Source organism: Acinonyx jubatus, chromosome D1 (assembly GCF_027475565.1).
Source record: "Acinonyx jubatus isolate Ajub_Pintada_27869175 chromosome D1, VMU_Ajub_asm_v1.0, whole genome shotgun sequence".
In the NCBI taxonomy this organism is placed as follows: domain Eukaryota; kingdom Metazoa; phylum Chordata; class Mammalia; order Carnivora; family Felidae; genus Acinonyx; species Acinonyx jubatus.
In genome coordinates, this window is record NC_069390.1 from 14885489 (window position 1) to 14899989 (window position 14501).

At 36.4% G+C, this 14501-nt stretch overlaps 1 protein-coding gene and 1 long non-coding RNA gene across 2 annotated transcripts in view; both read right to left on the reverse strand.

The window, feature by feature from the left end:
• Positions 1-9737: 9737 nt before the first annotated feature.
• Positions 9738-12463, reverse strand: LOC106976541 (olfactory receptor 4A47). Its single transcript, XM_053202614.1, has one exon. The coding sequence runs from the start codon at positions 10955-10957 to the stop codon at positions 10028-10030; it is 930 nt and encodes a 309-aa protein (XP_053058589.1). The 5' UTR covers positions 10958-12463; the 3' UTR covers positions 9738-10027.
• A 38-nt stretch (positions 12464-12501) lies between these two features.
• LOC128311774 (uncharacterized) overlaps positions 12502-14501 on the reverse strand; it is a 112978-nt gene continuing 110978 nt past the window's right edge. Inside the window, exon 3 of the long non-coding RNA XR_008290336.1 lies at positions 12502-12591. This is a non-coding gene — a long non-coding RNA (uncharacterized LOC128311774). The remainder of the gene's footprint in view (positions 12592-14501) is intronic.

A 14501-nucleotide genomic window follows, 5' to 3' on the forward strand; every position in this document is an offset into this window, starting at 1 on the left:
ATCCAAAATCTATAAAGAACTCACCAAACCCCACACCCGAAAAACAAATAATCCAGTGAAGAAATGGGCAGAAGACATGAATGGACACTTTTCTAAAGAAAACATCCAGATGGCCAACAGGCACATGAAAAGATGCTCAACATCGCTCCTCATCATGGAAATACAAATCAAAACCACACTAAGATATCACCTCATGCCAGTCAGAGTGGCTAAAAGGAACAAATCAGGAGACTACAGATGCTGAAGAGGATGTGGAGAAACGGGAACCCTCTTGCACTGTTGGTGGGAATGCAAACTAGTGCAGCCACTCTGGAAAACAGCGTGGAAGTTACTCAAAAAATTAAAAATAGATCTACCCTATAACCCAGCAATAGCACTGCTAGGAATTTACCCAAGGATACAGGAGTGCTGATGCATAGGGGCACTTGTACCCCAATGTTTATAGCAGCACTTTCAACAATAGCCAAATTATGGAAAGACCCTAAATGTCCATCAACTGACAAATGGATAAAGAAGATGTGGTTTATATATACAATGGAATACTACTTGGTAGTGAGAAACAATAAAATATGGCCTTTTGTAGCAACGTGGATGGAACTGGAGAGTGTTATGCTAAGCGAAATAAGTCATACTGAGAGAGACAGATACCATATGTTTTCACTCTTATGTGGATCCTGAGAAACTTACCAGAAGACCATGGGGGAGAGCAAGGGGGCAAAAAAAGTTACAGAGGGGGAAGGAGGCAAACCATGAGAGACTCTTAAGAACCAAGAATAAACTGAGAATAAAACAGCCAAGCTAATATGTAAAACAAAGCAAAATGAAACAAAAAGAACAAAGTCAGAAAATTCTCCTGTCTCTAAACTTAATACAATGTTATCATAATCAAAACAATATGGTGTTGACATAAAAACAGATAAACTAATGAATAAAACACAGAGTCTAGAAATAAAGCTTTGCATACATATTCAAATGATTTTCAACAAGGGGGTCAAGAGTATTCGTGGGTTAAAGACAGTTCAAAAAATGGTGCTGTGACACTTCATCTCCACATAGTCATGAATTTGAATCCTAATATATACCATATATAAAATTTAACTCAAAATGGACCAAAGACTTAAGACCTAGCTAAGACTATACCACTGTTATTAAAAAACATAGAATAATAACCATGACATTGGATTTGACAGTAATTTCTTGAGTATGATACCAAAAGCACAGGCCAAAAAGGAATAGATAAATTATACTTTATCAATATTATGCACTTTTGTGCATCAAGCAACACCAACAGAGTAAAAAGGTAATTGACAGAATTGGAGAAAATATTTGCAAATAATATATTTGAATAGATGCTAATATCCAGAGTACATAAAGAACTTCTACATCTAAAAACACAATGAAAGAAACAACTTGATTAAAAATGAAGGACTTGAATAGACATTTCTCAGAAAAAGATATATAAAGATATACCTGTAAGCACATGAAAAGATCTCAGCGTCACTAATCATTAGGAAATGCATTTCAAAACCATAATGAAATACCACTTCAGACCCATTAAGGTAACTATTAAGAGATACACACACACACACCACACAAATGTAAGAGAGACTATGGAGAACATGGCATAATTGTGCATTACTGGTGAGAATGGCAAATGATGTGGCTCCTATGGAAAATGTTATTGTAGTTACTCAAAAACTTAAAGATTAATTATATGATCTAGCAATTTTACTTTTAGGTATATATCCAAAGTAATGGAAATCAGGAATTCAAAGAAATATTTCTACACTCATCTCCATGGTGGTATTCACAACAATCAGTAAGGAGAAGCAACCAAAGAATCCACAGATAGATACATGTATCAAAAAAATGAGACATATGGACACAGTGAAATATTATTCAGCCTTAAATATGAGGGAAATTCTGACACATGCCAAAACATTCATTAACCTACAATACATTATTCTAAGTGAAATAAGGCAGTCACAAAAGGACAGATATTGTATGCTTCCACTTACATGTGTTACTTACGGCATCAAATTAACAGAATGTAGAATGGCGGATGCCTAGGACTCAGGGAAGGGTAATGGCAAATTAATATTTAACAGGTGTCCAGTTTCAGTTTGGGAAGATGAAGAGGTACTGGAGTCGAATGGTGTTGATGTTGTTATAACATCATTCATTAAAGTGAATTAACTTAATGCCACCAAACTGTGAACTTAAAAATGGTTAAATCGTAAATCTGTTAGGTATACATGCCACAATTTTAAAGCTAAATTTATAAACTAAGGTAACTTCCATAAGCAGTAAATTAAGTATACCTGTAAAAATCAGTCGAGGGATTCACACACAAAGAAAAAAAAAAGGATGAAAATATGACAGCATATACCTAAAACATGGCTGGGAGGGGAATAAAAATTTAGTTTTCTACAAAGGGTTAAAACTTAAGTGACCATTAACTTAATATAGACAGCTAGAAGCCTAAATGTTATATATAAACCTAATGACAAACACACATCTAAAACTGGTAATAAAGATGGAAAAAATAAAGAGAGGGAAATCCAAGTATATCACTAAAGAAAGCCAACAAACCATGACGGAAGAGAGCAGAAGAAAGGAACAGAGAAGAATCACAAAAACAATCACAAAACAAGTAACAAAATGGCAATAAGTACCTACTGTCAGAAATGAAAGCGGACAAATGATAACCAACAGCACAGAAATGCAAAGGATTATAAGAGAATATTATGAAAAATTATATGCCAACAAATTGGACAACCTAGAAAAAGTGGATAAATCCCTAGACACATATAACCTCCCACAACCAAATCAGGAGGAAATAGAAAATTTGAACAGACTAATTACAAGCAATGAAGTTGAATCAGTAATCAAAACACTCCCAACAAACAAAAGTCCAGGACCAGGTGACTTCACAGGTGAATTCTATCAAACATTTAAAGAAGAGTTAAGGGGCGCCTGGGTGGCGCAGTCGGTTAAGCGTCCGACTTCAGCGAGGTCACGATCTCGCGGTCCGTGAGTTCGAGCCCCGCGTCGGGCTCTGGGCTGATGGCTCAGAGCCTGGAGCCTGTTTATGATTCTGTGTCTCCCTCTCTCTCTGCCCCTCCCCCGTTCATGCTCTGTCTCTCTCTGTCCCCCAAAAAATAAATAAACGTTGAAAAAAAAAAAAAGAGTTAATACAGGGGATCCTGGATGGCTCAGTCCATTAGGCGTCTGATTCGGCCCAGGTCAGGGTTTCGCACTTCCTAAGTTTGAACGCTGGGGCTCTGTGCTGACAGTTCTCAGCCTGGAGCCTGTTTCAGATTCTGTTTCTCCCGATCTCTCTCTGCCCCTCACCCATTCGCCTTCTTTCTCTCAAAAATGAATAAACATTAAAAAAAAATTTTTAAAGAAAAGTTAATACTTATTTTTCTCAAACGACTCCAAGAAACAGAAAAAGAATGACAGCTTTCAAAGTCATTCTATGAGGCCAGCATTACCCTCATACCACAACCAGATAAAGACACTATAAAAAACATATCTGCAGGTCAATATCCCTGATAACCATAGATGCAAAAATCTTCAACAAAACATTAGCAATCCTGATCTAACAATAATTAAATAAATAAATAAATCACTTAGAAAATCATTCTGTATGATCAAGTGGTTCAACATTCATAAATCAATCCACAATACATCACAACAGGAGAAAGGATAAAAACCATGTGATCATTTAAATAGATGCAGAAAAAGCATTTGACAAAGTGCCACATTCATTCATGATAAAAACCCTCAACAAAGTATATTTAAAGGGAGCATACCTTAACATAATAAAGGCCTTACATGAAAAATCCACAGCTAACATCATACCCTATGGTGAAAAATGGAGAGCTTATCCCCTAAGATCATGAACAAGAAAAGGATGTCCACTCTCACCACTTGTATTCAATATAGCACTGAAAGTCATAGCCACAGAAATCAAAAACAAAAAGAAAAAAAAAAGGATCCAAATTGGTAAGGAAGAAGTAAAACTTTCACTATTTGCAGATGATATGTCATTATACATATGAAAACCTAAAGACTCCACTAAAAAAACTACTAGAACTAATAAACTAATTCACTAAAGTTGCAGGATACAAAATCAATGTACAGGAACCGGTTGCATTTCTATACACTAATAATGAAGTAGCAGAAATAGAAATTAAGGAAACGGCCCCATTTACAACTACATCAAAAATAATAAAATACCTAGGAATAAACTCAACCTGTGAGGTAAAATACCTGTACTCTTAAAACTATATAATACTGATGAAAAAATTGAAGAAATGTTAAGATATTTCATGCTCATGGATGGGGAGAAGAAATATTGTTTAAATGTCCATACTACCCAAAGCAACTTACACATTTAATACAATCAGTATCAAAATACCAACAGCACTTTTCACAGAACTAGAACAAGTCTTGTACAGAACCACAAGAGACCCACATTAGCAAAAGCAATCTTGAAAAAAAAGGGACAAAACCAGATGTATCACAAGCCCAGATATGAAGATACACTACAAAGCTGTAGCAATGAAAACAGTTTAATACTGGCACACACACACACACACACACACACACACACACACACACAACCAACCATATATCAATAGAACATAATAAAGAGCCCAGAAATAAACCCATGATTATTTGGGCGATTAATCTACAAGAAAGGAGGCAAGAATATGCAATGGAAAAAAGAGAGTCTCTTCAACAATGGTGCTAGAAACTCGGCAGAAACTACATGCAAAAGAATGAAACCAGACCACTTTCTTACACCATACACAAAAATAAACTCAAAATGGGTTAAAGATCTAAATGTGAGACCTGAAACCAAAAAACACCCTAGAAGAGAGCAATGGCAGTAATTTTTCTGGCATTGACTGTAGCAACATTTTCTAGATATGTCTCCTGAGGCAAGGGAAACAAGCAAAAATCAACTAGTGGGACAATATCAAAATAAAAATCTTCCGCACAGGGAAAGAAATGATCAACAAAACTAAAAGACAACCTCTGAATGAGAAAAGATACTTGCAAATGACATATCCAATAATAGGTTAGTATCCAAAATATATAAAGCGCTTACACAACTCAACACCCAAAAAACAAATAATCCAAATAAAAATAGGCAGAAGACATGAACGGACATTTGTCCAAAGAAGACATCCAGATGGCCAATAGACACATGAAAAGATGCTAAACATCACTTATCATCAGGTCAATGCAAATCGAAACCGCGAAGAGATATAACCTCACACCTATCGGAATGGATAAAATCAAAACAAAAGACACAAGTGTTGGCAAGGATGTGGAGAAAAGGGAATGCTGTGCACTGTTGGTGAGAATGCAAACTGGTGCAGCCACTCTGGAAAACAGTATAGAGGCTCCTCAAAAAATTAAAAATAGAATTGCCATATGACTCAGTACTATTTCCACTACTGGCTATTTACATAAAGAACACAAAAACACTAATTTGCAATGATATATTTACCCCTGTGTTTATTGCAGCATTATTTACAATAGCCAAATTATGGAAGTGTCCATTGACAGATGAATGGATACACATGTGGTATGTGTATACAATGGAATATTATTCAGTCATAAAAAAGAATGAAATCTTGCCACTTGCAACACATAGATGGTATGTGTGTTAGAGGGTATAATGCTAGGTGATATAAGTTAGTCAGAGAAAGACAAAAACCATATGATTTCACTTATATGTGGAATTCGAGAAAGAAAACAAATGAGTAATGGGAAAAAAGAGATAAAAAAGATGGACTCTTTAATACAGGGAAATGATGGTTACCAGAGGAGAGGTGAGTGGGACAAGGGGTGAAACAGGTGAAGGGGATTAAGAGTACACTTATCGTGACAAGCATTGAGCAATGTATACAATTGTTGAACCACAACATTATACACCTGAAACTAATATAACACTGTGTCTTAACACTGGAATTAAAAAAAAAAAAATATATATATATATATATATATATATATAAATTGTTATATATATATAAATTGTTATATATATAAAAATTGTTTAAAGAACTAGGTTCATGATGTGAACATAAATTATAGCACAATACCTAGAGTGTATGCAAAAATACACCTGGGTAATTTGTCCAAAAGTAGATATGTCATCCAAAAACAAAACTACTAAATTAAAATCTCCAGAGTTGTGCCCTGATAATCTGCATTTTACAAGAACTCTTTTTTTTTAATTTTTTTTTTAATGTTTATTTATTTTTGAGAGAGCACAAGTGAGGAAGGAGCAGAGAGAGAGGGAGACACAGAATCTGAAGCAGGCTCCAGGGTCTGAGATATCAGCACAGAGCCCGATGCAAGGGTCTAAATCATGAACTGCAAGATCACGACCTGAGCCAAAGTTGGCACTTAACCGACGGAGCCACCCATGCGCCCCAAGAACTCTAAATTCTCACAGTACATTGAACTTTGACAATCAATTAGACATACATAAACCTAAATAGGATATTTTTTAAATGATATATAATTCCCTACCTGGATCTTTATTCATAGTGTCTGTATGTTACAACAAACGCACTTGTAACAAATAGCGTTCATGTGTCTCTGCACCATAGAAATTATTTTTTATCTCTTTTTCCATTAAAAAGACAAACATATTTTATGAAGTTATGGATATCTCTCAAAGTTACTTTTTTCCACGAGAACTTCCTCAAGGCATTTTTGACCTCCAAATTTCTGAGTGCACACATTTAAGAAGTTTAACAAGGGAGTCACCATGGTGACACCACGGTATACAACACAGCCACGACTTAATCAGTGGAAAAGATGGTGATTGGGTACAAATATATAAATATGCAGAACACAATACTAAGACCACCACAGTGACATGAGAGACACAAATGGACACAGTTCTGTCTTCCCTCCAAGCTATCAGTCCTCAGGAAGCATATAATGACCACCAAGAAGACTTTCAGGAGGAAAATTTTAACAGGCAGATGAACCCACTGTTGACAGCAACAAAAAAGACCAAGGGTACGATTGGGTCCATGCAGACAAGTTTCAACAAAGGGTTTATATCACACACGAATGGCCTATGACATTGGAGCCACCTGCACGCAGCCACACTGTGAAGAGGACCTAAATGGTTGTAAGGACAAAGCCTCTACTACATGTCACCTGAAAGAGGAAGTCATATCCCTGTCACTCGTGATGATGTCATGGTGCCGGGGTTTGCAGATGGCCACATGGATGCTCAGCAAAGACTTAAGTCATGTACTTCCTCAGAGAGATGGTTTTCTTACAGCAAAAGTGCCAGGCAACATTTTACGGGTCATGGAGGAAGAACAGCAGACTTCTAGAAGGGATAAGTCACACAGGCGGAAAATGGAAGCAGTACCCAAGGGCAGGAGAGATGACCTGTTAAATGTCAAGGCCTGCTCGGGGATAACAGTTCTCAGCACTCGGAAACAGTAAACTTCCTAAATTAATAACTGACTTTTGTTTTGTAACCAAACTATTTTAAACCTGTTTAACTTCATTCTAAACTTATTTTAATGTTAAACTTATATGATTTATCTTATTTACATGTAAACTTATTTTAAACTTGAATTCAAAACATAAATATGCAAGACAAGGCATAAATCTGAAAAAGAACAGAAATGAGAGACCACTAGTCTCATCACATGTCAAAATGTGTTATATATCATGAAAATTATATTGTGTGTCAATTGGGACATGAATAAAGAGATCAATGAAACAGAATCGTCCTGAATTGGGTACACAAATGAGATGTTAGAATATAAGAGGATTTCAAATCAATGGTAAAAAGATAATTATGTGACTATAAAAAAAATTACTAAAATTAAGAAACACAACTAAAATTCAATCCTTATTTAACTCCTATATCAAAATAAGTTCCCAATGGATCAACAGTTTTAATATAGAACCAAAAAAAGAGCTTAAAAATTAAGTGCTAAAAAACAGTTGAAGAATACTTTGGTATGAATGAAGTGAGGAAAGTCTTTTTAAGCAAGATACAAACAAAAATATATATATTAAATATAAAATGTAAGACAAAATTGTTTACATGACAGAAGTATTCTACATAGTATAAAAAAAAGTTAAGGGGTGCCTGGATGGCTCAGTTGGTTAAGCGTTCAACTCTTGATTTTGGCTCAGGTCACGATCTCAGTTTGTGGGTTCGAGCCCTGGGACTGGGCTCTGCACTGCTTGGGATACTCTCTCTCTCTTCCTCTTTCTCACTGACCCTCCCCTGTTTGCTCTCAATCTCTCTCAAAATAAATAAATGAACTTAAAAAAAATAGAATAAAAAAGTTAAAAATATCACAAGCCAGAAAAATAATAATTACTTATACAATAGTAAAATGGATCACATCTTTGGTGCATAAACATCGGCCAGGAAAATACCAGAGAAAGATATTAGTAGACTATCCACAGAAAACTAAATACATACCATATTAAATATGAGAAAACGCTCCAACTCAATTATATCAAAAGATTTTGAAAGAAAAAGGATTTTGGTTAAACTATCAAAATGAAATAAAATACCTTTAATCGGATTGTTCTATTCCTTAAATATTTATTAGGTACAGGTGGTTGAGAATGTGGAAAGAACTTACGGACTGTGAGCAGCAGTGTGGCTGTTAGTAGAACCTCAGTTTGGTAATAACTACAAATATCGACATTTAACTCCCTGATCACTGACTCAAACACACATATCAATAATTCCTCTTCTAGCAACTCATATTTTCACCTCTTCAAAGACATGCATTTATTGCAAAATTCTTTGTCATACAAAAAGGTTAGGAACAATCCGAAGGGAAATGCATACATTAATTTTAGTATATATTTATAAGGGTGTATTACCTAGTACAAAAAAAAAAGCTAAGAATTAGATCTTCATGGACTGGTATGGAATATCTTCAACGTTGCAGATAATTTCACTTACATGTAAAATCTAAAAATCAAATAAACAGAAACAGACTCAAATACACAGAACAAAGTGATGATTACCAGCGGGGATGGGCGAAATAGGTAAAGGTGATTAAGAAGTACAAACTTCCACTTATAAAATATATAAGTCAAAGGGTACAGTACAACATAGGAAATACAGTAAATACTGTTGTAAAACCTTTGTGTGGTGACAGATGGTAACTGTACTTATCATGGTGAGCTTTCTGTCATGCCTGTAACTGTCAGAGCACTACGTTGTACACATGAACCTAATAAAGTATGTCAACTAGACTTCAACTAAATAAGAAAATAAAAACTATATAAAAACTATTGCAAAATGAAAATCTTATTCTTTAAAAATTGTGCATAGTAAAAGCAATCATTTACATATACAGAAAAAACACACATATGTGTATTTGCATTTGCATGCATTTGTAAAGATTATTACCTGATTAATTTGAAGAAACTGATTAAGTGATGCCTCTAAGGGGGAGGACTAGAGACCGTGCTGAGAGATAAGTAGGAAATTTATCCTATTCTGTAAGGTTTTCATTTTTGCTATTATAACCTGTTACACTTCAACTTTTCTTATATAAGACAACTGGAATTTAATAAAGAAGACATCTTATACATCATTAAATATTTTAAATAGTATAACAAAAACAATTCTATGACAAGAATCTAATTAAAAATAATACTAAGTCTCAGAAAATATATAAAATATAAGTGCATAAATGATTAAAACTTAGTGTAATCGTATAAAAATTTCCTCACAAATTCATTACCTCTTATGGATTCGTTGCTGGAAAGCCATTACTCATTCCTAAGTGAAGAGATCTACAATATGATATAGACCTTACATTCTAGCAGGGAGGGACACTTATTACAGCACAGTCATCTACTTCATTCGTTAATTATAATTTTCATAAATTCTTTGAAGAAAGGAAAGTCAGAATCAGATTTTAGAAGACTTCTGAATTCTAAAGAAATGAACCCTAATGTCAAGTAACTCTCTTCATGGTGGATGATGTGCTCATTTACTACAATATGTGACATTTCTCCTCCAGAGTTTCTTCATAGCATTTGTCATCTCAGAATTTCTCAGAGTGTAGATCAGGGGGTTCAGCATGGGGGTTATGACTGTATAGAACACACTCAATGATTTGTCAATAGGGAAGGTCTTAGCAGGTCTCACGTACATGAAAATACATGGCACAAAGAAGAAGACCACCACAGTGATGTGGGAACCACAGGTCTGGAGGGCTTTCCGCCTCCCTTCCAGACTAAGGTTCTTTAGAGAGTGCAAGATGACACCATAAGAGATGAGCAAGAGCACAAACACAATTGTGCAGATCAGTCCTCCGTTGGCCGCCACTAACAGGCCAATGACACGGGTGTCAGTACAGACCAGTTTCAGTAAGGGGTACATGTCACAGAAAAAATGATCAATGACATTGGGACCACAGAATGGGAGCCCATAAATAGTGCTAAGTTGAATTACTGAATGCATAAAACCCCCAACCCAGGACCCTACCAGGAGCACAACACACACCCATTGCCTCATGACAATCAAATAATGCAAGGGCTTACAGATGGCCACATAGCGGTCATAGGCCATCACCAGCAGAAGAAAGACCTCTGATCCACCAAAAAAGTGCTCTGTAAATAGCTGGGTCATACAAGCATGGAAGGATATGGTATTTTCCCCAAAGAACAAATTTGAAATCAGTTCAGGAGAAATAGAAGAGGAATAAATGACATCCATAAATGATAAGCTAGCAAGAAAAAAGTACATAGGTGAGTCCAGGGTCTTACTAAAAGAAACAGTCAAGACAATGAGCAGGTTGCCCACCATGGTCAAAATATAGAAGAGCAAGAACATAACAAAAAGTACTTTCTGTTCCTTTGGATTCTGTGTGAGGCCCAAGAGGACAAAGTCAGTCACATTGTTCTTTGGTTCCATTTACTTAGTTCTTCTATTCCTTATAGGTGCTGCCTTCAGTTATTAGAAACAGTTTTGCCTTTAAAACAAAGGGGAAAAGTTTTAAGTGCATTATAAGCTTAATCTTTTTTATTTATCCAATTCAAAATGCACATGGAAGGGCGCCTGGGTGGCTCAGTTGGTTGAGCGTCCGACTTCGGCTCAGGTCATGATCTCCCAGTTTGTGGGTTCAAGTCCCATGTCGGGCTCTGTGCTCACAGCTCACAGCCTGGAGCCTGCTTGGGATTCTGTGTCTCCTTCTATCTCTGCCCTTCCCCCACTTGTGCTCTGTCTCTGTCTCTCAAAAACAAATAAATGTAAAAAAAATTTTTTAAATGCACATGGAAAACTATTGATGTCAAACCTGTCAAAGACATTGATATCACCCAGTTGAATAAGACATAGTTTGTTACTCTCAGTGATTTCACACATAGGTGGCCAGACCATTACAGATCAATTTAATAAGTGTCACTATAAGTATAGTCACATAGATTATGGGCGCCCTGGGCCAGAACACATTAATCAACATGGGATCTGGGAGGGCTTCCCAGAGAAAGCAGTACTTTAGCTGAGTTTTAAAGGACAAAGGAGAGAACAAGAGAGGAGGAAAGAGAATTCCATGAAAGACACACACACCTAAAGTCATGCATAAAGTATGCTTCCTAAGTGAAGAATCACTTAAGGTAATTTACATATTCAAAGTGGAAGAAAAATTTATGAATGGTTCTCTGTATACAACTACCTAAATGACATTTCCAAACGGGTATCAATTAAGTATTAAGATAAATTTGGGGGCACCTGGGTGGCTCATTAGGTTAAGCGTCTGACTTCAACTCAGGTCATGATCTCATGGTTCGTGAGTTCGAGCCCCACACTGGGCTCTGTGCTGACTGTGTGGAGCCTGCTTGGGATTCTCTTTCTCTCCCTCTCTCTCTGTCCCTCCCATGCTTGTGCTGTCTTTCACTCAAAAATAAATAAACATTAAAAAAATATAAATTTTTACTTTTCCACAATAAACCTATTCCTTCCTAGACGACCTCCATCTCATTACATGGCACAAAATATTTTGATGAGAGGAAATGTTAACACTGCAAGAAGAACATCTATTACTTGTTATGTACAACTATATATCACATGCTATTTCCATATTTACATAGACATTTTATATATATGTATATATACACATATATGTATATGTACATATACACACATACATATATATCTACATATGCACATATATAGAGAATCATATTCAGTGTATAACATTTTGTCTTTACAATTACAAGCACTGTTATCCCCACTTTATAGTTGAAAAAACAGGCTTGAATACTTAATTTTCTCAAAGTCATACACCCTTCAGTGACAGAAATGTAATTATAAACTTTGACTGACTTCAAATCTGTAATTCCAGAAGAAGTTTCCAACTTTTCAATTTTTTACAAACTCAAGTTTATAAGAATTTCCTGTATAATAAAGTAAGTCACACAGTTGAAAAGCCTGGCTTCCTCCATTAACTCTTATAGACTTACCTTTTGAAGGCTTGTTCACAATCAGTGGGAGGACTTTTTAACTAACTCATAAAGTCCTGGAAATGCCTCTTCCATCCAGTGTGACCACTGAGGACAAAATCTGCATTAGTTCTTAAGAACTAATTTGACTTCACATGACTATGTCCATCCATTTTCTACACATTCTAATCACTTCAGAAAATTATTATTACTTGATTGTAGACCTATTTAAAAGCAATTCCATGATGCAAACAGAAAAACAAAAATTTTCCACATTAGGGTAATTCATCATGGCAAACAAACCTATCTGACATAAGAAGTCAGCAACAAGTTTTTTTAAAAGGGAAGCTGTTCTCTAGAAACTAACTTCTTTTCTAGTGACTTCAAAAAAGAAAAATCACTATTCCAATTTTCTGGCCATCTTATTCTGGTACTAGGGCAAAACTAATTGTACCAAGATCTCGAGAGGACATTCTTGAAATATTTATCAACCCTCCTAAAAGAGTTGTAAGAGTTCTGAAGAAAGTAGCATCTTCTCCCCAGTAGAGGCAAAGTCATTGGCCACTTTTTGCCTTCTAACCAGATACATCATCGAGTCGTGCAACTGCATTGTGTCCAAGACTGATTCTTGCTGTTTTCAACCAAATTTTAAAATTTGAAAAGGACATCTCTATGTAAAGATACTTTTAGACCTATCACATTATGGGGAAGCTGGACAAGAAACCCTGGTGAACTATACAGTCCCAGGGCACAGGCTCACCCAAAGACTGACACTCTGTGATACACCACAGAACACTTGCCCCGCTATGTCACTAAAGCCAAGAACAGGTGGATAACCTAAGAAGAGATAAATTCTAAGGAAGGGTCGAAAAGAAATGCTAGAGATCAAAAAGACTAACAGACATCAAGTATGCCTTTGACAGGGCTCATTAATAGACTAGACATTGCCTCAGGACATGGCAATAGAAATTCCCCAAACTGAAAATCAAAGAGAAAACAGGCTGAAAAACAAAAAGCAGAAAACAAGGAAACCAGAACAGAATACGCAAGAACTGTGTGGCAACTGCCAAAGGGGTAACATCCTTGTAATGGGAATACCAGAATAAGAAGAAAAAGTGAAGGGAACAGAAGCAATATTTGAAGCAATAATAATGACTGAGAATTTCCCCCCCAAATTAATGTCAAACACCAAGCCTCCGGAAGCTCAGAGAATACCTCATAAGACAAATGCCAAACAAGAAAAACCATATGGAGGTGTATCATGTTCAAATTTCAGAAAATCAAAGATAAACTTATAAATCTTGACAGAGGCCAGAGGAAAAAACATCTTACCTACAGAGGAGTGAGTATCCCAGAGATTAAGCTCTTTGATTATAGTGTAAGTGCTTGACATTAAGTTTTTGATTGCCAAAGACATATTTCAAAAGGCATCCCTCGTGAGTAAACATATTGCCAGCTATATGACAGAGCTACCAGACAAGGAATTAAGTCACCCCCACTCATGAAGTTCCCTCTTTCAGGAAGCTCTGGGTAACTTCAATAACTGACCACTTGAGTAGCCCTGCTTCTCCCTTTCCATCCTCTAAGTCCCACTCTCATGCTCTAAAGCAGTCAATAAATAGTGAACCCACGAAACCCTAGATACCCACCCCATTCCACCAGACCCTAATAAATGCAGAGCCCCAGGTCTGTGTTCTTTTGCCCTCTACCTACAACCTCCTCAGGTGTGGCCCTCGATATGCCCTGGAGGCTCCAGGACCAGTGCATAAAAAATCTTGTTCCTCAAAGTTCCCTGATCATCTTTGCCACAGTGAAGTGTGTCCTGAAATCATAATAAGAACCACAAGGGCCAATCCAGCCACAACTCTGGCCTCAGCGGGGGAAATGTCTGTGGGGACTTGCTATAAGCAATACAGGCCCAGATGTGTGCCACAGGCATTCCTAGGCAATAACATTTCTGTCAATAGGCTGGGACCACCACCCCAAGGAGAAGAGGAATGAACTACATCCAACTTCTT